The sequence below is a fragment of the Phaethon aethereus genome (assembly GCF_964289735.1).
Source record: "Phaethon aethereus genome assembly, chromosome: 13".
Classification (NCBI taxonomy): domain Eukaryota; kingdom Metazoa; phylum Chordata; class Aves; order Phaethontiformes; family Phaethontidae; genus Phaethon; species Phaethon aethereus.
Genome location: NC_138589.1, coordinates 3889319 through 3914074, shown reverse-complemented (window position 1 = coordinate 3914074; position 24756 = coordinate 3889319). Strand labels below are relative to the sequence as shown.

At 37.1% G+C, this 24756-nt stretch overlaps 1 protein-coding gene across 1 annotated transcript in view; it reads left to right on the top strand.

Annotated features, from left to right (window-relative positions):
• Positions 1 to 24756, top strand: part of SLC6A2 (solute carrier family 6 member 2) — a gene marked incomplete at both ends in the record, with an annotated part of 72991 nt that overhangs the window by 46242 nt on the left and 1993 nt on the right. Inside the window, 7 exons of the mRNA XM_082005860.1 lie at positions 1872 to 1975; positions 4552 to 4676; positions 5390 to 5502; positions 8431 to 8559; positions 11041 to 11140; positions 19535 to 19635; positions 22395 to 22562. Of these exons, the coding sequence (XP_081861986.1) occupies positions 1872 to 1975; positions 4552 to 4676; positions 5390 to 5502; positions 8431 to 8559; positions 11041 to 11140; positions 19535 to 19635; positions 22395 to 22562 (840 nt within the window). The remainder of the gene's footprint in view (positions 1 to 1871; positions 1976 to 4551; positions 4677 to 5389; positions 5503 to 8430; positions 8560 to 11040; positions 11141 to 19534; positions 19636 to 22394; positions 22563 to 24756) is intronic.

Sequence of the window (24756 nt, the reverse complement as noted above, 5' to 3'; positions counted from 1 at the left end):
TTTCCTTTCACCTTGATCTTCTCAATTTGTTTCCTAATCAGCTACTATGAGCCAAGACTCTTACTCAACAGATACTTAAGCATAGGCATAACTCCTTTAGTAGGCAGCAGGTGCTAACCTCTTACCTGAATCAATAGGACTTAAGCAGATGCTTAATGGTGCTTGAATAGTAAGAAAGGGGAAGTATAATGAGTACAACTCCACCAGCAAAAAAAGAGCTAGAGAACAACTGAAAACAAATGCCTTATGGAAAAGGCATGCAGACCTAGTTATAGTTTAAGCAAAATTCATTTAAAAAAATTCAGGCACTTTGTTAGCAGAAGTTACGGGAAGTTTTAAAAAACAAGAAAAATTACAGGAGGCTTTGCATCTCTCTTACTGCACTCTTATCCACATAAATGCTCTTCAGAGAGTACAACCCTATTTGATCTCAACCTTTGTGTAGAGATAGAACATTAAGATGTAACTGGGTATATAAAAGGAATGAGCAAGGAAAGAATTTTACAGGATTGTTTTGCTAATTAGTAAAAGAAATCCATGATACCCAAAAGCCCAATAAACACAATAAACACATAATAGATTGTTCTTCATATTATCTTTCAAGAAATTAACTCTCAACAGTTCATAAAATTAAGTTTCTTCACAAATCCAGAGTTCAATAAATAGTTCATAGTCTTCAGCAGGCAGTTATTGAAAGCTCCTATCATCTATGTTGAGGGGAAAAAAAATAGATCACTAGCATAAGTGCTTTCATATATCATGTTAGGATGGGATAAGGCACTCACTCTCTTTCCACTGGGCCGAATGTGAAAGCTTAGCATTAAAATCCCAATGCAGATGGAGCTTATAAACTGCTTAGATCTGTTAGAAAGCTGCTGTTGAACAGATACGTTGGACCTGATTACTTTGTGGAGATGAATGGACATGAAATCCAGTGCTTTTTGTAGTCTTGAGCACTTGCCAGATTTAATAAAATATTGAATATCTTGTTTTGAGAAACACTGAGTATTATTCACTCCAACTGACTTCATCACCCTTGTTGAAGATGTTTAAATATCTCTGTGTAATAACTGAATAAGTGAAACTCTCATTAACCAGGGTAGACTATTTTCAGGTTTCTGATTCAGAAGACCAGCACTGTGGCATTGCTCCTGACCACTGTCTTCACATCTTGTGTGGATGTTGGGCTGGAGGGTCACTTTAGAAAAAACTACAGCATTACAAACATGTTTTCCCTAGTGGACAATTCTTAAAATGACCAAGCTGCATCTAAGCTGAAATGTAATGATTATCACAGAAATAACTCCATCTCCAACTACGTGAGAAAGGTGATAGATAACCTGCATGGTTCTGTTCACAGCATGTCAGTCGTGCTTCAGCTTCTGAAACAAGAAAGCATCTTATAAAGTATACTAATAGTCCCATGAAGAAAGCTCTCTTATGGGAAAGAAAATGTCCTGTAACTCTTGACCCACTAACTATTTTTAGTTTTCTGATTGTACATTCCAAACTAACTTGGAACAAGAACTCTTGGAAGTGTATTTCTGTCACCCGGGAGAAAAATCACGTCATTATTTCAGTGCTCAGTAAAAGCTCAGAAGTACAAATCCAAATGGTGCATCCCACCACGGTAGCAGTGTGCCTGCACTGAGAGCTTGCCCACTGTTTCGGCCCTTACCATTTCAGATTAAGCCATTCCAGACCATGACTGTGCTCCATGTGACATCTCATGAGGGCTGAGAAGCACTTACACTCCCATAAGCATGAGTCCTGATCCTTTGTCAAAAGCCAGTTGTCTTGTACACTCTTGCATTTCCCTGATGTGTCTTTTGGACTGAACTGACACTGACAATGTTGGTGTCATTATGCAGGTATGGATTGATGCAGCTACTCAGATATTTTACTCCTTAGGAGCCGGGTTTGGTGTTTTAATTGCATTTGCCAGTTACAATAAGTTTGACAACAACTGTTACAGGTAAGACAGCCTATTCTTCCATTACTGCTTCAGAATGATACTATTTTACTCCAACTGCAACTGGAATAAGTACTAAGCTATCTTTTTATCTTTAGTCATTTATTAATGATGGTCAGTCTTGTGTGGACATAGCAACCAACCCAAATCTTGAAACACTGTCTTCCTTACTGAAATTTTAGCAACAGGAACCTGCAAAGATACCTGCTATACAGTAAAACAGAATGGGATTAGGTTTGGATTTTATAGACAGCTGTGTAAACTGTGCTTGTGTTTGCCTTTCAAAAGTACCATTAAGAGCAACAGTGAACATGGGATGAAATCTTATTGGTCCAAGAACTAAAAGCAGAAGGATTCCAGTTTCCAGAAGTGTTTCTGTGCCTTGGGATTATATTTCTGATATTTTATGTTGAGCTCCAATTTAGGAACACATTATAAATCAAGTCAGTTTGCAAGTGTTTTGCTGAATCACCGCCATGGAAATTCAACCAGAATTGCTCTGCACCTTCTGAGAACTTCCAACATTTAGGATTTTCGTTAATATTCCATTTTGGAATGAAAACAAGCGTCACTTTAAAATTTCCCATCAGAAATATAAATTCAGAAAGTGCATGTATTATAAATACATTGTAAACTGAAGGATGGCACAAAAATGTTAAAGTGACAAGGTACAAGCAAATACATAGATTTGAACTGCCTTAAACAGGCTAAAAGCCAAAATCATGGAATAATGACACTAACTTCAGAGAGCTTTGTACTTAACCCAGAGCAACTTTAGGTTGCCAGCTGATTATTTGCTAGCAACCTAATATTACCTGTAGGTAATATTTCCAGGTTTGAGAACCCTTCAGTTAGAATGCTACCGATAGCAATCTTCCAAAATAACATTTATCATCCTCTGCAAATAATATTGTATTAATCTCATAGCAGCTCCCTGTATAATTGTTTTTCTTCTGCATTCTAATTTTGCTCTGAAATGGAAAAAATCCACTCAAAACTAAGAAAACACCACAGATGGTATGTGAAATCGTATTATTTAGTTCTCAGATTACTTTGTTTATTCAGTGTTGCTTCATAAGCCTTGCCTCCTCTGTAAGAATAATCTGCAGTTTCATTAAATACTTCATTTTAGTTCTAACCATAAAAGCAAGCTTCAGTTCAGTAGCATTTACAACACTTAAAATATCCTTCTCTTGGTCAAATAACTCCATAATATGCTGACATACTTTGTTCAAAAGGCTTTCTTGAAACGAAACAAATTGAAAATACTACTGTTCCCGAATGAAGGCCATGACTCAGCACTATACCGTCCCACCTATGCTTCAACACACCTTCCTTGAGAGGAATAGTGTCAGTAATGTAAGCTAGGTTAACAATACTGAAAATCAGGACTAGAAAATATGAGAATTTGAATTATGATCTAGTTTTACATGCAAAATACTGAGAGCTAGCTCAGCTCAGTTTATAAAGAAATAAACATCACTTAATCCAGTTATTGACTAAGTGGAAAGAAGCATTATTCACTCGTGTAAGAATGTTTTTGAATTGTGGGAAACAAGAAATACTGTTGCCATCATATCAGTGAGAAATACCTAGCAATTTTCTTCTTTAATAATTTAAAAGGATTTGAGTTTATGGATCCAGTTTGGTATCTCTTGATCCTGCAGCCTTCCCCCAGGAAAACACTTGAAGAATTGCAGGACATACATTCTTCAGTGTTATCAAAATAATGTAAGGAAGAGGATAAGTTTTGGTGTGTGGCACCTATATTTTTGAGTGGTAACTTTCTGCTGTATTAAATATCACTGCTGTTCACAGACCCATGTCCTCCATTCTAAAGATCATATGCAGCAAAAGATTACATACCAGACACTGTGCAGATTAGGTAGACACCTAAAGACATATGGTCTACTTACCTTCAAGCTAATTTTGGTAATAGGAATTATTAATACCCAGGAAAACTCATACATCTATCATAATACCATGGCAGATTGATTAAAAACCACAACTTTGTGCAACCGTTACTATATGATGCACATCGTATAATATTTAACCTTTAAACTAAATTCGCCGTTGTAACAATCTGATAAACAGAGAGTTGTATTTTTTTCAGAAAAACCTAGCCGACTTTGTAGATGAAGGGACCTCATTACAGATTAAGGATGGTTATCCACAGCCATTTGAATGGCAGCACAGTTTGCTCAAAATGCACTCCTGGAGTTGTCTGAAAATACTCCTGAATAACTGCTCACGTGAATTGATGAATAATAAGGCTCTTTCACTGCAGGCCACTCTCTTACTTTGTTACAGCTACCAGCTAAGACAATGACATTACTTTTTAATATTTTAATATTTATTATAGCTTTGTTTATTTTTTTTAACAGAACTCAGTTTTAAATCAAATTAGTAAGCAGAAGTATGTAATTTGCTAGCATAGTATGCTGATATGAGCTTTTAATCATCAGGATAATTGCACAATTAGCATTTTCTCAAGAATCTTCCCACCACTATACGACAACCCCATCTAATTCTTAAAGTATATGTTGGTTGTTTTTTTTCACTGTTCTCTCCATCATTAGGGATGCTTTGCTGACTAGCACCATTAACTGTGTCACAAGCTTCATCTCAGGATTTGCAATTTTCTCCATATTGGGCTACATGGCTCATGAGCACAAAGTTAAAATCGAGGATGTAGCCACTGAAGGTAGGAAGTCAATTTTATACTAGTTTTACCCCTTTTTGCAAATGCGTTTGTATTTGTTTCAAACAAGTGTGTGAAAACCTCATGCAAATGACCTGAATTAAATTACTTGGAACTAAAACTCTGTCAATGCCCTGCTGAAATGTGGACTCTAAATGGTATTTATTCATCTCACCTCTACTGAATTGTTCCTTAACATCCTGCCCTTCGCAAGTTCAGGCCTGCGCAACAAACAGGCGTTTACCACTGCACAGTACCTTGTGAAAGTATTGCTGTTCAGTGGCATAGGTTGCTGTTTTGAATGGTTCTGGTAAGCTTTTCTGTAGTCCTTTCACTGGTAACAGGTCACCCATGATTTCCATTCCTGTATCTCTCATGATATCTGAGAATTCTCCTGCCAAACAGTGCAGTCCACATCCACATGGTTCCTTCTCTACTACATAGCTGAAAAATAACTACTAAGGTTGTGAATCCCGTAAAAGATTATTAGAAGTGGAAAAGAATGGGATATTTTTTTTTTAAATATAAAACTGTTATGAGTATATTATTAAGTATTTTGGATATGATTTTGGTATAATGCAAATTTTGTTTTAACAGCTACTCAGAGTATGATGTGGACTGATGTAAAAGTCAACTTAGTTATAATTTATCATATTAAAGTGAACACTTTTGTGAAGCTAAGAAACATAAGTTAGTAATACTTCCCCCCCTTTCAGGAGCTGGTTTAGTTTTCATCCTGTATCCAGAGGCAATTTCAACTCTTTCAGGATCTACATTTTGGGCCGTGGTATTCTTCATCATGCTGCTTACTCTTGGCATCGACAGTTCTGTGAGTATTTTTTCCTTCTACCCTTGACGTTTTTCCTTTACTGTTATATTCTGTAACTGGAGAGGTATCAACCTTAAACAGGGGCTTTATTACATTCCAAATAAACATTCTGTACATTCCCTGAATCTGTTTTCACAGTCACAGCCAACATACCAATAGTATTACACCTGGCAGTACATTTTAAAGACTCACAATATTGTAAGAGGTTTAGGAAAAGATCAAATCTTTTACAAGCCAGCAAATAATTACTTACTGCTGGTTTTTTTTATGACCTTACAGAGGGGCTGTTCATCAACAATTATTACTACTAAAAGGTATGACCCAACATCACTGCTATGAACTATTCCTACTATGAACCTGCAATAAGGTTTTGGAACCCTAATTGCAAAACACAAGCCACAATAAAACATTGAGTAGAGTGGTTTCTAGAAGGGATTTTTACATGTGCTGAAATTCACTAATCTGCTCAAGACAGACAACATCTGAAGGTAGTCTGATTTCTTTCCTACAGGGCATGATACAGAATTTCCTGTAAATTTAGTCACAATTTAAAAATCACACTAGAGTATTTCCAGAGTGGTCTCATTTTAGTACTATCTTACTGTAAAATGTCTACTCTAATGAATGTATTTGCTCTTTCCATAATGTGATGGCTTTTACTGTACCATCATACTCAGGATGACAGAAACTTCAGCCCAGAAAATATCCCAAGTCCCCTAACAATATTTGTACTGCTTTGTTCTTGCCAAAGAGGCATCAAGACATCCTGTTATATTCAGCTTAAAAGTTGATTAATTTCTGAGAAAAACAAACAGGGTCTTTAAGGAATAGTGAACCATGAACAAACGTGCATCATTTTTAGTAGGGTAGGGGTTTTCTTTCTATTCTAAAGCATAGTCTCTTTTGTAGTTCTGAATGTACAGAGCTGATCTAGGAATTTCTTGCTGGAAAAAGCAAAAGGCCCAGTGTCTCCATTGCTTACAACTTCATAAAACTTCATTCATTTTCAAGGACAAAAGGGAAATGGAAAGGGAATGAATGAACTGACATGGAGGAGAGCAAAAGCAAGAACAATGAGGTTGCAGCAGGAAGCTTTCATAATCATTGGCAAATACCTGAATGAGATCTTGTGGAGTGACAGCTGAGCTGTAAAGGACAGATTCAGGTCTAAATGTTTCCAAAGTATTTGGATTTTTGGATACCAGCTCAGGTTCAATGACGTTTGTCTTTAAACACTACAATCTTCATCCTTATTCAAAAGTTTGAGGCAAAATTGTATCTGGGTTTGTAGCTTGGCCATTTTTCAACTGTAAGCAAACATGAAGGAAAGGAAAGGTTTAGCACAGTGAATGACCAGTAGGCATAGGGCAGAATTAAGAAGAAAATACACACTCAGAAGTGTTTAGATCCAAAATAGCTAACTTTGCCACACAGCAGCAAATTTAAGGCAATGTAAAGAAGCATTTGAGTGACAAAGACACAGGGCTTTAGATTGCAGAAGACACTTTTCCTACAAGTGGAGAAAGCTCTTTCTTGTGGAGAAAATTAAAATACTATGAACTGATAAACTGTGGCCAAGTTTAGCTCTTTCTTTCTAAAAAGGGAGGGATTTGCTTGTTCATGTTTTGTTCAGGAATTTTCATAATTTACCTAAGAAAACTCAGGTCATGTAGTATTATTTATGGTAGTCTTCTCAGATCTCCCCTCACATGTGACTGATCAAGTCCCTGAAGGGAAAATTAAAAATTTTAAAGCTATAAATCAAATAACCCTAAAGCTAAAAAGGAAGAATGGTATATGAATACTTTTATTTATAAGCCTGCACTGGCACAGGAACTGTCAAAATGTTTAAGCAAAGAGAAATCTGATCATTCAAGTTTAAGCAAGCAAGAATGAAAAGCACAGAAAATAGAACAAATGTTTGGAATAATTTTTTGGAGTAGGTATCTAGCTCAGCATAGGGAATTAACAAGGAGAATAAATCATGATACACTAAGAAGTGGTCCTTAGCCAAAATAATCCAAGCTGTCTCTTTCAATTTTCAACTTCTCCAAGACCATTTAAGTGCCAACATGGTAACAACTTTTGAAACTTCAAATATTAACCCATCTTAACTAAAGGGCACTCACTGATGCCTCCCTAGACATTAGGAAATACAAGTGTACACTAGCTTTTGGGACATTGTACCTGTGAACATTAGCTATCTTTAAAAAAAACTTTAAATTTGTTTTCACAACTTCTTGGTGGAGGTGGTCAGAATTCTTTCGTTGGTGGAAAGAAATTAAAATTCATAACCACCTACATAACCCAGCAATTTCATTAAAAAGTTGGAAAGTGCTTTTCCTATATTGCAAAACAATGGCTAATGTTCAGCATTAACTTCTAGAGAACAAAGTAAAATTCTTTCATGTTGTCAACAAAAAAAAAAACCCACATTACATCAAGCTTCCTATGTAGCGATTCTTCCAGGTCTGTAAAGCTTTTTGTCGAACTGAATTTGGTTAATCAATGGCTAAACTGAATCTTTGTTCAGTACATTGCCCCTAGGTGCTTGTTGTGTCTGTCTTTATTTTAGAAATCTCTTAAGGAGTTTGGTTACTTAAGCTACCAACTTTTTCCCCAAAACATATTAAAATGTACATTATTTTTCCCAAAGTACTGTCTACTTGCTATCCTGGTGAGTCAGCAAAGAGTCCACAGAGGATATGGCTATTGAGCCAATAACTATGGCACTTGATGTCCAGTTCCCTGACTTAGTTCTCTACAACAAGAAATTAAATTATATGTCAGAACGCCACTGATTTACAGCTGAATGTCAGAAATCATACAGTGATTGGGAATTATTTATACAAGCTGCTTTACATTCTTTGATCTGCATTTACAACAGTCAGTAGCATTTCACCAGAGCTCTTGCCTTCCCTTCCTCAGATGGGTGGAATGGAGGCTGTCATCACTGGCTTGGCAGATGATTTCCAAATTCTGAAGCAGCACAGAAAGCTCTTCACCTTTGGTGTTTCTTTTGGCACTTTCCTACTTGCCCTTTTTTGCATCACCAATGTAAGTACAACAAAAGTTTCCATCAATAAGCCACCTTAAAAATGCAGTTAACCTTATCAGATAGAAATATTAATTGGCTCAGGTGACTATTGTTATAAAATTTAATTCTTAAACAATTCTATGGTCAGAACATTACTTTTAGTCTTATCTACATGAAGCTTCTCTGCTTTTTTGCACAAGACCATTAACTATCAACTGAACCTACAAGTCTTTATTCCCAAGAACTGCCTGTGCTATTCTTGCTTTCGTTTTGTTTCGTGTGTTTGGTTTTGGTTTTGTGGGGTTTCTTTTAAATCACATTAAATGGAACTGTGTCGAGTGCTTATTCCTGTGTGAGGAACTAAGAATTTCAAGTGAACAGACCCTTAGTCATCTGGCTATTCTCTTCTTGAAGCAAATGAGAAGAATTCACTTCTTGTGTGTTTAGAATAATGATCTCCTCTCCCCCACGTGTTTCTTAATGTTCTTTAACTCTTTTTTTTTTTTTTTGACAAAAGAGCAAAATGCCCTAAAGTAAAGATGTCAAAAGTGTCAGATAACAACAGAAATCTGAGATAGCCACCATGAAAATAGATGTGCTGAACTTCTCTCCTTCTCTAGAAATGGTTTCCAGATCTACTATTAAGATTACTGAAATGGCATACGTTTATAAATAACAGAGCTCTTTTTACACTAAAAGAATACCCCAATATTTTTACTCAAGTTTCCTCAAACTGGCAAACATTTGAGACAGTAAAAATAGATGTATAATTTAAAATACCTATCCTTTTAATATCATGCTATCTTCATTGTTACCTAAAGAATTGAACATGCTCCTTCCTTATTCAAAATTAAAACTGGAATAAAATTTCCTGAAGTACAAGTTCTGAAGAAACTTATGCTTTAGAATCCGAACAGGTGCCAATGGGTGCAATTCCACTGCCTTCAAGTGAGATAAAGCAGTTCAAGATAACAACCTAGCTCTAACTTTTAAGTAATGGCACCTGTTTAGAATTAAGTTTACCCCAGCAGCTGGAATGCACAAAACTGCCCAGACTTGTCCAAGTGTATCGGTTGACAGAGCTGAAGAACAAAAAACAAAGGAAAACCATTGTGATACCATCACATTAATCTGTTTGATTTTGTCCTCTGAAATTTTAAGGCTGTGTTTTCAAAACATGTTTCTTACAAAACTGTATTTGTCACTCTACTAAATCTGATAGCAAAAGCATTCATTTAGCCCAGGTGTAGAGCAAAAACAAGAGGTCAAACTTAAATGCCATTCAATAAGCAACATTTTCTTTCTAACACAACAACCAAAGTTCATTCAGTTTCCAGACAAGTCCCCACAGAATTAAAAATCTAGACAGGGCCTACACACTGTTCGCTCTATTTTTGTAAATAGGCACAGCTGTTTCAGAAAACCATCTTTCACAAGAAAAAAGAAAACTGATTGATTGCAGAGATTAAAATCACCTAGAGATCTAAATAGTACAAGTGCTATTTATACCATTGGTAAAACCATGGAAAATAATTCTTTCGTTCCTCCTCTCTGAAGAGGCATAGTCAGATTAAGTTTGGTTGAAAAAAAATATTTTAATGAAAATCTACTGCAACTGCAAAGATTTCAGTTGTTTACCTATGACAAAGAATGTCCTGAAACGCTTTATTCAGGTTCATTTTGAAACAGGGAATATGATCTTTAGCCCAAACTCAATAAAATGAGCAGTAATTTACAGAAATTCATACCACATTGTAAAATGAGGCAAAAAGTAGTCAAATTGCAGCTAAAAAACTATCAGAGAAACAAGACTTTAGTAAATGCATTTACAGTTCTCCGTCATGAACCACTGAAGAACAGAAATGTGCTGTTGTGAGTGAAGATGATCTGGTTTGCTCTCTCCACTGAGCAAAGGCTTGCTAGTACCACAGCAAAGAAACTAAACAGGGAAAAGCTGCTTCCATGCTGGTAACAGAGACTTAACATACAACTGCTCCCTTTGTAGGAACATTGGAAAAGAGAGATGCAGGCACTCTGGGAAAAGGAGACATCCGTCTGAGGCGGCAGATTCACTGGACTACAGGGAATAATTTGCCTTAGGAACAAACTGTGATAATGGCTTGTGGAAACTCTTGTAGCGCTCCATTCCTGCCAATAATTTAGGAAGATCTTCATTAACTGCTGTAGACAGGCCCTGTCCTACAAGCTGCTGAGCATTTCCCTGAACAACTGAGTGCCAAGAGCACTCATTAATCATGCTAAGCTGAGGCTTCTGTTTCCCAGTTCAATGAGGACATAGGTGAAAGGAAAGAGTTGCAAGTCTGATTCCACTATTTTGTATGCAAGTATAAACCTGTGTCTGCAGCATCAGCTTCATATTAAGAAGTTCAGTTAAGATAATGTTTCAAGTAAAGCAGATTTCTGTTAACTACGTATTAAACTACTGAGATGATTCCACTTGTAACTTCGTTTTGTTGCATCTTTTAACTCCCCAATGCTAGGGTGGAATTTATGTGCTCACACTTCTGGACACGTTTGCAGCTGGGACTTCGATACTGTTTGCTGTTCTAATGGAGGCAATTGGAGTTTCCTGGTTTTATGGTAAGCATTTCATTTTGCACCTGCAAAATCTTTTCTGAAATTCCACGTGCTCACAACAAGCTTACACAATCTTTTCTGAAATTCCACGTGCTCACGACAAGCTTACACATTGTTTTAAGGGAAAACAGCATAGCCTATACACATGAAACCATAACAAGCCGGGTTTCATGCAGTGATTTCCTTCTGATTTATGAATAGTGACAGGAATGCAGACATTCAGTGGGCCAAACTTTGAAACCCTGCACAAAGCCAAAGAAAACTGCCTTGTGAAGGGAACTGCAGTGGGATGGAAATGTTGCTACTCCTGCCAGTATTTTGCAGCAGTTACATAGCTGATGGCTTGCAGTAGCAGGTTTATACCTGGTAGTTTCACAGCAAGTAAATTAGCGTAAATACAGACTCACCTTCTCCTCCTTTCCATTATTTCCCCAGGGTCATTCTCAAGCTCCCCCATGCAATAGAAATAAAGGTAGTTTGTCTTCAGAGAGTTACAATAATTCCTACATTGGTCCCTTTTGAGACAATATTCTACTTAATTTTAAAACATCAGCGGTTTAAAATTTATCTTATTTCATAGCATGGTATGGAATACCCAACATCCTAGATACCAGGAATACTACTACTAGTATTTCATACTAATTTGTGCCACAAAAAGGGTGCAGTAATTTGCTTTATCCCCAATATATCAGGCTTTAGGAGTATTCAGTTGATCTCTGGCAGTAGGCTGGAATCGTTGTGTGCCAACCAGAGCGCAGTGATGTGCTACAGTACCCTGAAAAAAATATGGCTCAGAATTTAAGTCAGGTCTCAGAAGATGTGCCCAGCTTGTTAAATAACTTCCCTGGCCTTACTTGGTCTAAATTTAATATTTTTCTCCTCCCTAAAGTAATCGAAATAAAAAGCGAGACACTTGATACACAAGTTTCATAAGAGAAAAGAAAAAAAAATTTTTTTTCCTTTCCCACTGTATAAATGACCACAATGTTAGCAAACAGCCACATTGGCTGCTCTAAATCCATATGAATGCGCTTGGATAACCTTAACTGGGAAAGACCCAATATACTGAAGGTGTGCTTTCTGCCAACACTGACTTTGGCAACATAGCAGGACACTGAGCTCAGTCCTTAGCTAACATGAACTTTAGTCTTGTGAAGTGTCCTGTGTTGTCTAATTTCATGAAGGAAAAAAAACCCATCCTCTGCTATAAGTTACAAAGTTGACTACAGAATATTGCTTACAGTAGAAATATTTGAATAGTTGATTACATAGCCTGCTAACATCTGATTATAAAGGTATGAGACAGTATCTGGCCTGTGAGTGTTCTCCCCATCCCTAATTCAGCATTTAATAGGTGAGGTGTCTTTAAATATCTGAAGTCAGATTTTAAAACATTTCCCTTTTCCTCTACACCCCCAACCTAGATAAGTTCTTTTTATGTTCTAGCACGGACCCAGAGTTCAAAATTTTCCCTATCATATAGGAAGACAGGGTAATTCATAGCCTCAAGCTTATTCACTGGAAAACATGCTGCCTCCAGAAGAGCAGAAATTAAAGTGCTGTTAAGTCACCAAATCAAGCAGAAAAAAAAAAAAGTTAGAATTTAATCTGAATTAGGCATATCTTCCTAAAGAAATGGCAAAAGTTTTTGGGTTTTTTTTTTTTTCTTTTGGGGAGAATGCTATTAGTTCTTTATCTTGCCACAGACAGAGTTAATAAAATTAGAAGAACCCCAAGAAAAATATCTCATTTTCTCCAAATAAAGCAATAGGATTCTCCATCTTAGGTCTTATACAAGTCATCTCACTGCAAAAGTCCAAACTATCAGTTACATCTGAAATTGCTTGCTGCTAGATTAATCAAGTTTATTGAGCTCTTGTTCTTCTTCCTGATCTCCTCTTAATTCCCATGCTATACTTTCTGGTTGGGCACAATTCTTTTCATTATTACCAGGTTTCAATGTCATAGCAGCCTGCAAATCTTCTTCCCATCAAAGTCTGTATTGAACTAGCTGCCCTGATTCCCAGTAAGATTGTTCTTCCCTTGAAAGTCATCTTCATTTCCATTCAGAGAGAGTGTTTATAGTTAATGCAGCATTCAGAAGATTCTTAGACATTATCATTCATACTACCATTTACCTCCCTCAGTAACTTATTTATCCATCCATGCTGCACCACCATATTCTTCTAGTCAAGCAAACTCTCTCTTCCAGTTAAAAACTGTTGATGAGTGAATTAGGTGAAAGAATGGCATTCATGCATAAAGTTGTTCAAGCTACTAAAGAAATAGTTTTTAGCTTTAATGTACTAATTCTGTTACCCAACACCAGCATGGAGCTAGCAGCTCATCTGCTGTTCTCTCTCAAAATAGGGGAGGAACTAGATTTCAGACAACTGTCTTTAATCCCTGTAAAAGAGCCAAATGCAGAAAAATTATCATAGCTTAGAAGCAGAGGCATAAAAATATTCTTCAGTTAGTAAGGGCAAGACATTATCTGCTACTATTAAAATAGGATTTACTGCACTTTACAGTAGCTAGGCTTTGTATGTGGTTCACAGACTAAGCCAAGGTTAGTCAAATTTTGTTTATCTGTTGCACCTTCTGTACTTCATCATTCTTTCCTTTCTCCTTCCTGCCTCCCAATAACTGGGAAAATATCTATTTATTTGTCTTAAGCGGCTGACAGATGTTTTTACTGACACAGCATGACCTGTTGCTTTATAAAGAACTTATTACAGCCCCAGGTGCTATTTAAACTGATTAAATCTGGCATGGTCTTGTCTACCTCTTTCTTCCAGTAGACCCCAGTAGCCTTAATGACACAGCCAAATATTAAGCCAGCCTGAAGGCAAGCATTGACATTTTGGCACAGACCAAAAAGGTGGAAATTTAGTTCAAATTATACCTATGACCACTTACTGTGAAGTTCCTTCTTGAAAAGGCCATGTGTATGTGTAAGAGAAGGGACAACTCATTTGTTTTACTCTGCAGGTGTATTTTAGTCATGACTGGAGCTTGTGACCATTTTTCCTCCTGTGCAACCCTGATATCATACCTCTGATGAATATTCTAAGATGAGCCAGACACCTCTCTCACCGATACAAAACTGCTCTTAGGTTTCACTTGCAGGAAAATCTCAGATTTTAGTGTCAACACCTCCCTGAATGACCAGAGTAAGCTCAGTACGAGCTAGCAATGATCTTCATCCTCATCTGTAATCTCATTGCTTTCATTTACTTAAATCATTTCCAAAACAGGTCCCTTAGCCTGAAATTTCAGACCAAAAGGCACATTTATTTGAAAAAAATCTAAGGTCAACTATTTGTTTTTGCAAAAGGGAAAGAAATTAACCAAGTACTGACTGCTGGTACTCCTCTTTCCTCACAGATGCTTTTGTATGGATGTGTGCCTGGCATGAGAGAGAAAATACAAATGCACACATTTCCATAGAATGGAAATACAAATAGGGCAAGCCAACTTGCAGAGCTTACTATATTGCCATGGTGAGGAAACGTTTCCTACTGTTCCGCTTGCTTTTACAGTAGCACAGCTGGCCTTTGCGAATGGTACTGGTATGGCTTACGCCCTTACTACCACCACGTGAAAGTCACCACCGATGAATAACAGTCTTGCTCCAGAGGTAGAAAGGAGACTCAGGAACAAAAAGGGACAGTGGTTATTTCAGTACATGGCTAACAAACAGACACCTTGTTCTGTGCTCTGTAGGATTTGCAAATGGACGCTACACAACGGATTTTATATTCTTTTTATCCCTCCTTTCTCATGTTCCCAATGCCAATGATTGCCGAACTGTGTGAAAAAAACAGCATCTTTCCTCATCTGCTCCTGGACCAGGGCTTGTATGACTGGGATTCTGCATTTGACAGATACATGCTTGTTAGGACAGAAGCAGGAGGCAGGTATCATCTTTATGTGCAGAACAGCAACTCAAATGTAGCAAATGGATGACAGGATGGCTGAGTGCTCTTGGGTGAGGGGAGAGGTCCTGTTTTTAACCCTCAGTAAAAGGTGGTGGTGTTAAACTGGAGAGAGTCCAGTGGTGGGCTACCAAGATGTTCACGAGATGGAGCACATGCCCTGTGAAGAAAATCTGAGGGAACTGAGCTTATTTACCCTGGAGGAGGCTTAGAGAGGACCTGATGGCAGCCTTCCAATACCTACAAGGAAGTTATCGAGAGAGTCAGGCCTTTCACTGAGGTGCACAATGGGAGAACAGAAGACCATGATCAAATTGAAAGGAGGAAAATAATTTTTCTGTATAAGGATAATTACACATTGGAGTAGTTTGCCCAGAGAGTGCTTGCTGACTCTGTTCTTGGAGGTTTTCAAGACCCAACTAGACAAAGCCATAAGAAAGCTGTTCTGAATTGTGCTGACCTTGACTTGAGCAACGGGCTGAACTAGAGACCTCTGAAGAACTCCTCCAACAGGAATAATTTGATGGTTCTATGATTTATGGTAATTCCCAAAGGCCAAAATATAAGACGGATCACTGAAGCAGTTTCATTACAACTCTTCATTTGCATACAAGCTTGTGTGAGCTCATACACTGTTACACATGTCCACACAAGTAAAACTCAATATGGGAGAAAAAACAGTGAAGTAACCTTCACGGGGAAAGGGAATTAAGTGCAAAATAGCTTCAAGATTGATTCAATATACCTTTTTTCTTACTACTATATTGTTTCAGTGCAGTTAATTTATTTCTGGGATTCATTTAAATCATACATATGGCATTATTACTAAATACATTCCAAATTTTTTTAAAAAATTCCAAGCATATAAAAGAATACTGTACATCACAGAGTTAAACAAGACAGGAGGGGAAAACAAGCCATACAAAGACTGCTTGTAAGGGTCCACATGATTGTTGGAGCTATGACACTACTTTTTGGAAACATGCGTACAATTTATTTCAGCTATGGCCACTGAGTAGTTTCACCTCAGGGCCAAGACCTACTCAAGGGCTTCTGGGGCCAGTGAGTGGTTCTTAAGCCATTGGCTGAGCCTACACAGCAAAATGACTTACAAAGGTCTAGCAGGCAGCGGGTACAGGCGGTACCGGTAACATGTAGACATTCATTCTATCTGAACACCGATATCTGCATCACTGAGAAGGTTGCCCCAATGTGAGGAGGGTAACTTGCATTTATAGCCAAATCTACTTTTCATTTTTTTCCTAATCTGTTCTGAGTATTGATTTAAATCCCTTGACAACACAGTATTATATACATTGGGAACAGGCCAAGTTTTCTGTGCCATTTAATAGACCATTACAGTGGAGACATTCTCAGGCAGCTGCAGTGTTTATTAGTTCAGAAATTACACTGAAATTCTCTCTGGGTTCATTGTATTTAACCAGGACCCAATCATAAATTTTAAGTATCTCTTACTTATTTTTCACTGGAAAAGCAAGGAGATTATTTCTATACTCAACACCAGGTCCCCAGCAAGTAAACTGGGGTTTTGTTTGTGGTACACCAGTTCCTTCCTGTTACTAAACTAGTTACCCACAGTTTTGGTTTATCCTACAAAAAAAAACCTGGGTAAATGCTTTCAGGAACTGGAAAAAAACAAACCCTACAGGTACTGTCATCTATAGCTATAGCTATGTTGTGCTTTGCAAGTTGATTCTTAGAACGTCTATTTGAAGACATATAGTATTGATAAAGCATGCTGTTGAAAAAGCAGTCTGAGAGCACATACTACTTATCCCCCATTTTCAGTAGAAATTGAACACAAAGCACTATTTGAGCTCTGGGTACATCTGTCTGGAAAACTATGAATAAAATTTTTTGAGATATTTAGTCCCTGTCTTTGACCTTCTGCACAATGATAAATTTCACTCAGTATTTGAGGCTGTTGAAATTCAGTCACTTTAAAGTTCACAAGAGGCACTGCAAATAGATTTAGATTAAATTTAAAGAGCATTTGCAGATCCTTTTGGCTACTTTGCTTCACCTGTACATAATATTGGGGGGGTGGAAATAAAAAAGAAGTTTACACACAAACGTCCAGACCTTGTAAAAACGTTACACCCTGGCTGCATGTAACTCAAGCTGTCCTAATTATTGACTTTAAATAAATCCTGCTGAACTGATCCACATGAAGAGAAACAATTGTTATTGTAAACTGTACATCCTCTCTAAACAACAAATGTTCATGGCAAAAAGCTGCAGTTCTGCTGTTTACTTAATAGGGTTCAGGATTAAAAGCAAACTTCCTGAACACATCAAGTATAATAAATCACAAACTAGTAGTCTGACATGACAGATTGCACTAGAGACAGCTACTTCTCTGTGAGCCGATGTCTCTAAGGCATAAAGTCAGAGATTGTTTTATTTTTAAAGAAGACTGAAAAGGACATTTTTTCCACCTTTTTATATCAGCGATAATCATCTAAATTCTAAAATACAGTGTGGAAAATAGCATGGGCTTTTGCAAGAAACCTCATACTGGTAAGTCCAACCAGAATAGAATCAGTAAGGAAAAACTGGGAAGAAGCTACCATTCAAATGGACATTTTACAGTCACTATAAAATGCATTTTTACTCTGCATAGTAAATTATAGTAAATTAGTTAATCCCAAAAAAGCATTCCAATAAATACTGAAGATTAAAAATGTCCCACTAAAGCCTAGAATATTACCAGAAAGTCCAAAGCATGCGAGCTGACATGAATTAATATTACTAGAGTTAAAAAATGCATGTCTCATATACAAACAGCTTGATACCCTTGCAGACTATTAAAAATGTTCAGCTAGATCAGGCTAGTGCCTCTCATGGAAAGCACATTATACTTGTGCAGTGCTTCCTAAGGTATTCAGACACAGAATTTCTAACACTTACTTAAATGTGTAAAACCCATAAGGAATTAAAAGGCACTGACTGAAATGCCATTTCTTCCTTAGTCGCTGTTACAGAATTTGGTATGTCCTGAGGAACGCAGGACAGCAGATTTTTTTGTGTTCACCTTGGCCTGCGTAGCATGACAATTTTGAAGTCACTGTCTAGATAGTGTTTCTGAAGGGGAGTCAACAAGGTCAGAGGATCTTCCTTTCCACACTGGCTGTGAGAAGAGATTTCTACTGCAACTATTTATACTCTTTTTATAGCTGTTAATACTTCAACCGACATAAGTACTAAATACACACATGTATCACCACACACATACAAAATCTCAGACTAGATGGATTCAAGGAATATTACAGACTGAGAAGTGGGTATTTGCAGCTTTTCTCCCCTCTGGCCATTATGTCACTTGTTAAACACTTCATTCTGGTACCTCCATTTCTCTGCAGTGCAGCGAATCCCACTGCAGGTAGCTAACTTTTGAGTGATTTTGAATGGAATACTGTTCCAAATATATAGTTTTCCTGACAATAGAAAACTTGTACATTAATTCTTGTATGCTAATATACAAAGTCTTATACTGAAATATGGTATGTTACTATCAAGGTTTTGATAATACAAGGAATCAAGCCATTCATAAACCCATATTCTATATTCCTGGTACAATTCACAGGACTTACCTTTCATCTATGTCTTCACTGAATGATTTTCATGTTATCCTCTGCTGTCTTAATTACTGCAGCAGGTAAAATTTCTGACTACTCTTGGTTTTTACTCACATGAACAGATCATGTATCTTCTAACATATCTGCAACAGCTACATTACTAGATATTTAGATGCATACAGAGGTAACAATTCTAGAAAATTCTAGTTGGTATTATAATTTTCAAATACACACAGAATATTCTAAAAAGGCCACCTCTTTCTAGCTAATTTAGTTTTGTACATACTTGCACCGAGCAGAAGAAGCATCTACCCAGTTCCTTGGAAAGGTCATAAAAGATGAAATTACATTTGTCATAGATATAATGAACATTCTGTGGTATTTGGTGAAATACTGAAAGATAAGGGAAGTATGCCATGGGGTGGAACAAATAAGGCTCCTTTGATAAATTAAGAATCGTATGAATCTCCTCATTATCAGTATGCAGTTTGTGTGAGTAAGGGTCTGGGTTTTCTACCAGTGTACTCATAACAGTAGTGAGTAATTAGGTTACAATAGTCCACAACTATTAAAAAAAAAAATGTGTGTCCCATTCACAACTTAAATTCTAGATGTTTGTAAAATGCCACTTTTCAATGAGAATGCTATTTCCAACAGACCTTAAGTGCTCAAAGACATTTCAGTCTTGGATACAGTGATGTCAAAGACGCATCTAATCATTGAAAGAAGATCAATGTTGTTGCATGTCTTCTGATATGGAAGTCATTCATGTCTGCTTTCTGAAAAAGCAGATGGTTTTGGGTATGGCAGCACCTCATCAGTTTAGATTTACGCCAGTACAATGTTCATATCCCTTCTAGGTGTGGACAGATTCAGTGAAGATATCCAACAAATGATGGGCTTCAAGCCAGGCCTCTACTGGAGATTGTGCTGGAAATTTGTTAGCCCTGCTTTTTTATTGGTAAGTGTTGATAATTCTTTCATCACAGAAAGAATGCTAGTATGTTGTTTCCTAGAATATATAATAGGTACCAAGAGTAAGATACCCACTGCTATGCCTGATGTTGTCAGGATGAATAGAAGACTTTCCAATTTAATCCTTTTTTCTCCTGAGTGGCATTGGTTATATTTTGTATAATACATTTCATTGGTGAAAGACAAGCTAATTGTGGCTGTGGTCATCTTCCGTTCTTTCACTTTACCAGAATTTAAAGAAAGCACCTTTTCTTACAGAACACTGAACACTTAGGCAGTGTCCTCCCTGTCCCCCCAGCATCTATGTGTATTAAACACAAATCATTCTGTTAGAAAAATTAACTAGCCAGGGATAAGAGATAGTGTTAGCAAGAATTTATTTTTTCACTGGAGGATACCAACATCCTTGAATTGTAGAATGACACCTTCGAAAAACTAATAGGCAACTACACCCACTAATTAACTATGTGAAACACCAAAGAGATGTATTAAATATACCTTGTAAGCTGCCTGACGTGAAAAACAAGTGCTTCTTTACATTTGGGGGAAAAAAAAAATCCCAAAGTGTGAATTTGGTTGCTTTATGTAAGAGTTAGATTCAGAACTAAACTACAGTTTTGTATTTGGATCTTTTCCTATGCATATTTGTAAATCAAAAGGTCAGGATGAATAATACAGAAATTTGACCTTGTTGTGATTTTAGGAGACTATTAATTGCATTAAAGCTGTGCATTCTTAAAGCAGTACTGGTATTCCAGAGATACACTAGGTCAGCTTTTATGACAGCCTTCATGTCGTCATCCCCCCATTTTTTTTATATATATATACACAAAAGCTTCTGGCCCCAATTCATCAGTAAGCACCTATCAAGCATGTATTAATTATCCTCTTAAACACTGTTCTATAAAGAAGCTTGTATGGAACTATATCCTGCAGCACTTCAAACAGGCTGACTCAAGTAGAACGGAAAAATGCTGCACCAAGCATCCTTAGGTTTTGCACACTAGGAGACTTTGAAAATTTAAATTTTACAAAGAGGGAGTTCTAGCAAGCTAGCTAGAGAAAGCTGAAGTGACTGTCAGTCTAACCTTCAGGTAGCTTAAGATTTCTTGGTGAAGTGGCCCCAATACCTTCCTACTGAAGCCTATAAACATAAGGGTCAGAATGAATCTGTAGATAATACATCTTTCAGCTGTCACAATGCACAATTTTTTTTTTCCAGCTGGAATTGCTAAACTTGGAACATATCAACTTAATTACTGGGTACCAATATATTTTAAAACCCATGGGAATGATATTACACTGGATAGGGAGCAGTGAGTAGTTTTGTTATAGCTGTTCATCTTCTCAATTCTCTAAAAGGCAACATGGCTATCACAATCTTGATTTATAGGAGAAAAGTAAATATAATTTGCCTTCTTACAGCCTATCTTTTGGGTTCATTATTCAATACATTAAGAAAATAAAGCAAATTATGTTAAATTGACCAAAGCAGTTTAACTTACTAGTTTATAAGTGAAAACTATAAAGATGGTCACTAGCATGAAAAAAGGTAGTCCACCATTAGCCTACATAATTAAAAACTACAAATTGTAGAAATGTGATCACTTGATCTAAGAAACAGCATTTTTATACCACTTGTATGAAGCACACAAACTGCCTCACCAGAAGAGACTGAGACCATAAGCATAGTAAATACAAATGAAAAAAATCAGATATGGTTTCTTTGATATATATAGTTTAGGATAATTTGGAAAAGGCTATAAAATTGTCAAACTTCAGTATAATTCTTGCTCTAACAATCCCATGTGTGCTTAGTGCAAGGTGGCCCCTGTTTGGGACTGGTAACGTATTATAGCCGTTCCCAACGATAAATACAATTCTCTATAAGAAAAAAGTAAGCTGGAGTTGGTCAGGTATCTCATAGTAGGAAATGTCTCCTTGAAGCTTTTTCTGTATACTGTCTGCAGCTATGTACATCATCCCAAGAAAAATCTCAAAATCAAATTAGTATTTTTCTAACTAGATTTCACACCATTAGCTTCCTTTAACCCACGCCATTACTCTCCTTGTGTAGCCTTCGAAACCCTAAGCTCAAAATAGTCTAATTTGAAATTGCTATATGGAGCAGACTGTATAGGCCCAGAGAACCAAATCCAGGAGCTCTGACATATTACACAACCCATATGGATGTAACAGGAGGGAAATAGGGTGTTACCCCACTTTTACTTTCTTGCATCTACTGCTGGACAGGGTAACACCAGCAGAAAAAATAACCAACTGTGTTTCCCAGGCCTTAAGGCTGCTTGACCTGTCCTCAGTAAATGTATCATGCTGGAGTTTGCATTATGCCTGTTGAAAAATGGATACAAAACTTCTAAATGAAGCCTAATGCCTCTGGGAAACAAAGAAGGGAGAAACAATAGACCCTGCAGAATCCCTTTTTTATATCTGTATTACTAGTTTAAATGAGGCTGTAGCAGACAGCCACCTGATCTTCCCACCAAAACTTCAAATAAACTGTCTCCAGAGTAGTAGCTAAAATGATCTGTTAATACTAGTAAATATATCAAGAACTTCAACAGTTTAAGCAGTAAGAGGCACAAAGTAAACAGGATGAAGGTAAATGGTAAAGGTGGATTGAAATATACCTCAGGGTGGCTGCCTAATAAAACACATTAAATCGGTTTTCCAAAAAGTTTCTTCATCTCAAAACTGTGGTTCATTTTATGCTTTCTTCCCTAGTTTGTTGTGATAGTCAGCGTAATAAATTTCAAACCTCTGACCTACGATGACTACACCTTCCCTCTCTGGGCAAATCGCATTGGCTGGGGAATAGCATTATCTTCAATGATACTTGTGCCTGCCTATATTATCTATAAATTTATGAATGTGCGTGGGACTTTTAAAGAAGTAAGTGGAATGCTAATGTCGTTAAGTGTTGCTATGAAATTAAATGGTTGGATCTAAGCTGGCAGTTTGTTTCTCTTACTCCCGAAACCTATTACTTATAAGTGCCCTTTTACATCCAACCGTCAGATAGACTGGAGTTTTGAGGTAGGATTACTGCATGCTGTTTGAGTTTCTAGATAGAAATGAGCTTTCCAGGCAGCTCCATAATAATTCTAAAAAATTATTTTTGATGCATGTAATTAATCTGATTGATGAGATTTTTTACCCTTAGTAACAAAAAAATATACAAATGATGGTATCTTCATATTCAGCTCTGAGGTATGGTCTTCACACAGTTCTACCTAAACAGAGTTCAGTCCAAGCAATGCTTTATCACTCTATATTGGAGTGTTAATTCAGACCCCTCCTACCTTAGCATTATAAGAGTCTCTAAGCATATATCCATATGCTGGGAGGGTGGGATGTGCCCCCAAAGTAGCCCTTTGTTCAGGATGGGCTTTGTTCATTTAATGAGCATTCAAGCAAGACAGAAAAAATGCTTTACTATGATGAATGTCACAGCAATAGATCCGTTCAGCTCAGTACTCTGTCTTTAATAGCAGTCACTTCGTATTTGATTTTCTTTGTCAAGTATGTGTCCTTATCCTCTATTTACTGGAATTGCTTCAACATCCTGCCAAGGCTAGAATTAATGCAGATCTTTCTATTGTGGCTGTCACTAATATCAGAACACTTGAAGAAACTTAATATTCAAGACACACCAAGGTGCCAAAATAGATCTGGAAATCAAGAAAATTCTGATGTAGGCACCACTTATGGTCTCATCTAGCCTGTTGCTTTTTAACTAGTTCATTAAAAGAACCAGGATACTGGACAGCAGCATCTTGCACCACAAAAACCCATTTCATGCATAATATGCCTGGTCTGTGCACTGAATAAAGCAGAAACTGAGGTAGAAACAATTTGTGACCATCTTATTCTAATGATTTGCCTAACAGCAAGAAGTTTAACATTGCCAACTTACTAGTGTTCTTTTAACTTCATTTATATGTGTACCTGCAATATTAATATATTAGTCCTATTTAAAAGAACCTGTTTTTCTGGGGAAAAACACATCCATATTTCCTTATAGTTCACCCCCCTGTACTTTTCGTTATTTATCTGTTCAAAATTGCACAGGATTAAGGTTCACTGATCATATTAATTTTACCATCACTGCCTTATTAAATTACCTCTAGTCTTAAAACCTCTAATGGTGGTCAGAAGTAAGACTCCTCACCACCATACAGCATCAATTTTTGTCCTGTCTCGTCATAATTTTATAACCTAGACTCTCTGACTTATACCTAGTTCTATCGCCCTCCTTTCCTACAGGTAGAGTTATACAACAGTGCAGCAAGATACTCAAGCTCAGGCAAATCACTGAACCACATCCATACAGAGAATTAAGCAGAAAATAGGATCTTGCCCTTTACCTAGGTAGGGCACATCCCCCCGGCATCGACCTGGCAGATCCAAAGGGATAAATGCCTTCTTTCTGAAACATTACAGTCACCTCATTTAATGTTCACCTCAGAAGGGCACCCTAAAGTATGAATTCCTCTTCACCTGCCCTGTTTTCATCGGCTCCAACATCTCAATGTTGTGCACAATTCCTAGCTCTCATTTGCAGTAATTCTAGAAGCCCTTTGTTTTGTTCCATTCCTGGGGGATTACAAACCCATTTTCTAGTAGCATCTAAGTGTCAAAGAATAATTGTTACCGGCCCAATAGACTTTTGCCAGCATGCACAAGTTTACTGAAATCAGGATGCAGAAACCTTTGGCCAAAATACATCTTCTCATTCATTTTTTAGTGTTAGCAAGTTCTGGTTTGTCCTTTACAGCTCCTGTAGACAGCAACTCTTCGGTCTGCCCATGACAAATACAGCAAAAGGCTAGAATATGACATTCAAATAACTATCATAAAACATGATGCCCTAAATTGTGGCTCTTAAAATTATGGGGAAAAGTATGCTCTCAGTCTATAGGAACTCCTTAAGTAGGCTGAAAGTTCATGGTAAACCAAAATCTGCATGTGACGCCAAATGGTACAGCATAGGGTAGACAAGGGCAATGAGCTGGGAAATAGTACCTCCTTCCTCTCCCACTGGGACTAGTTGAACCACATTGCTGCACTAACAGAAAAGTGTGTA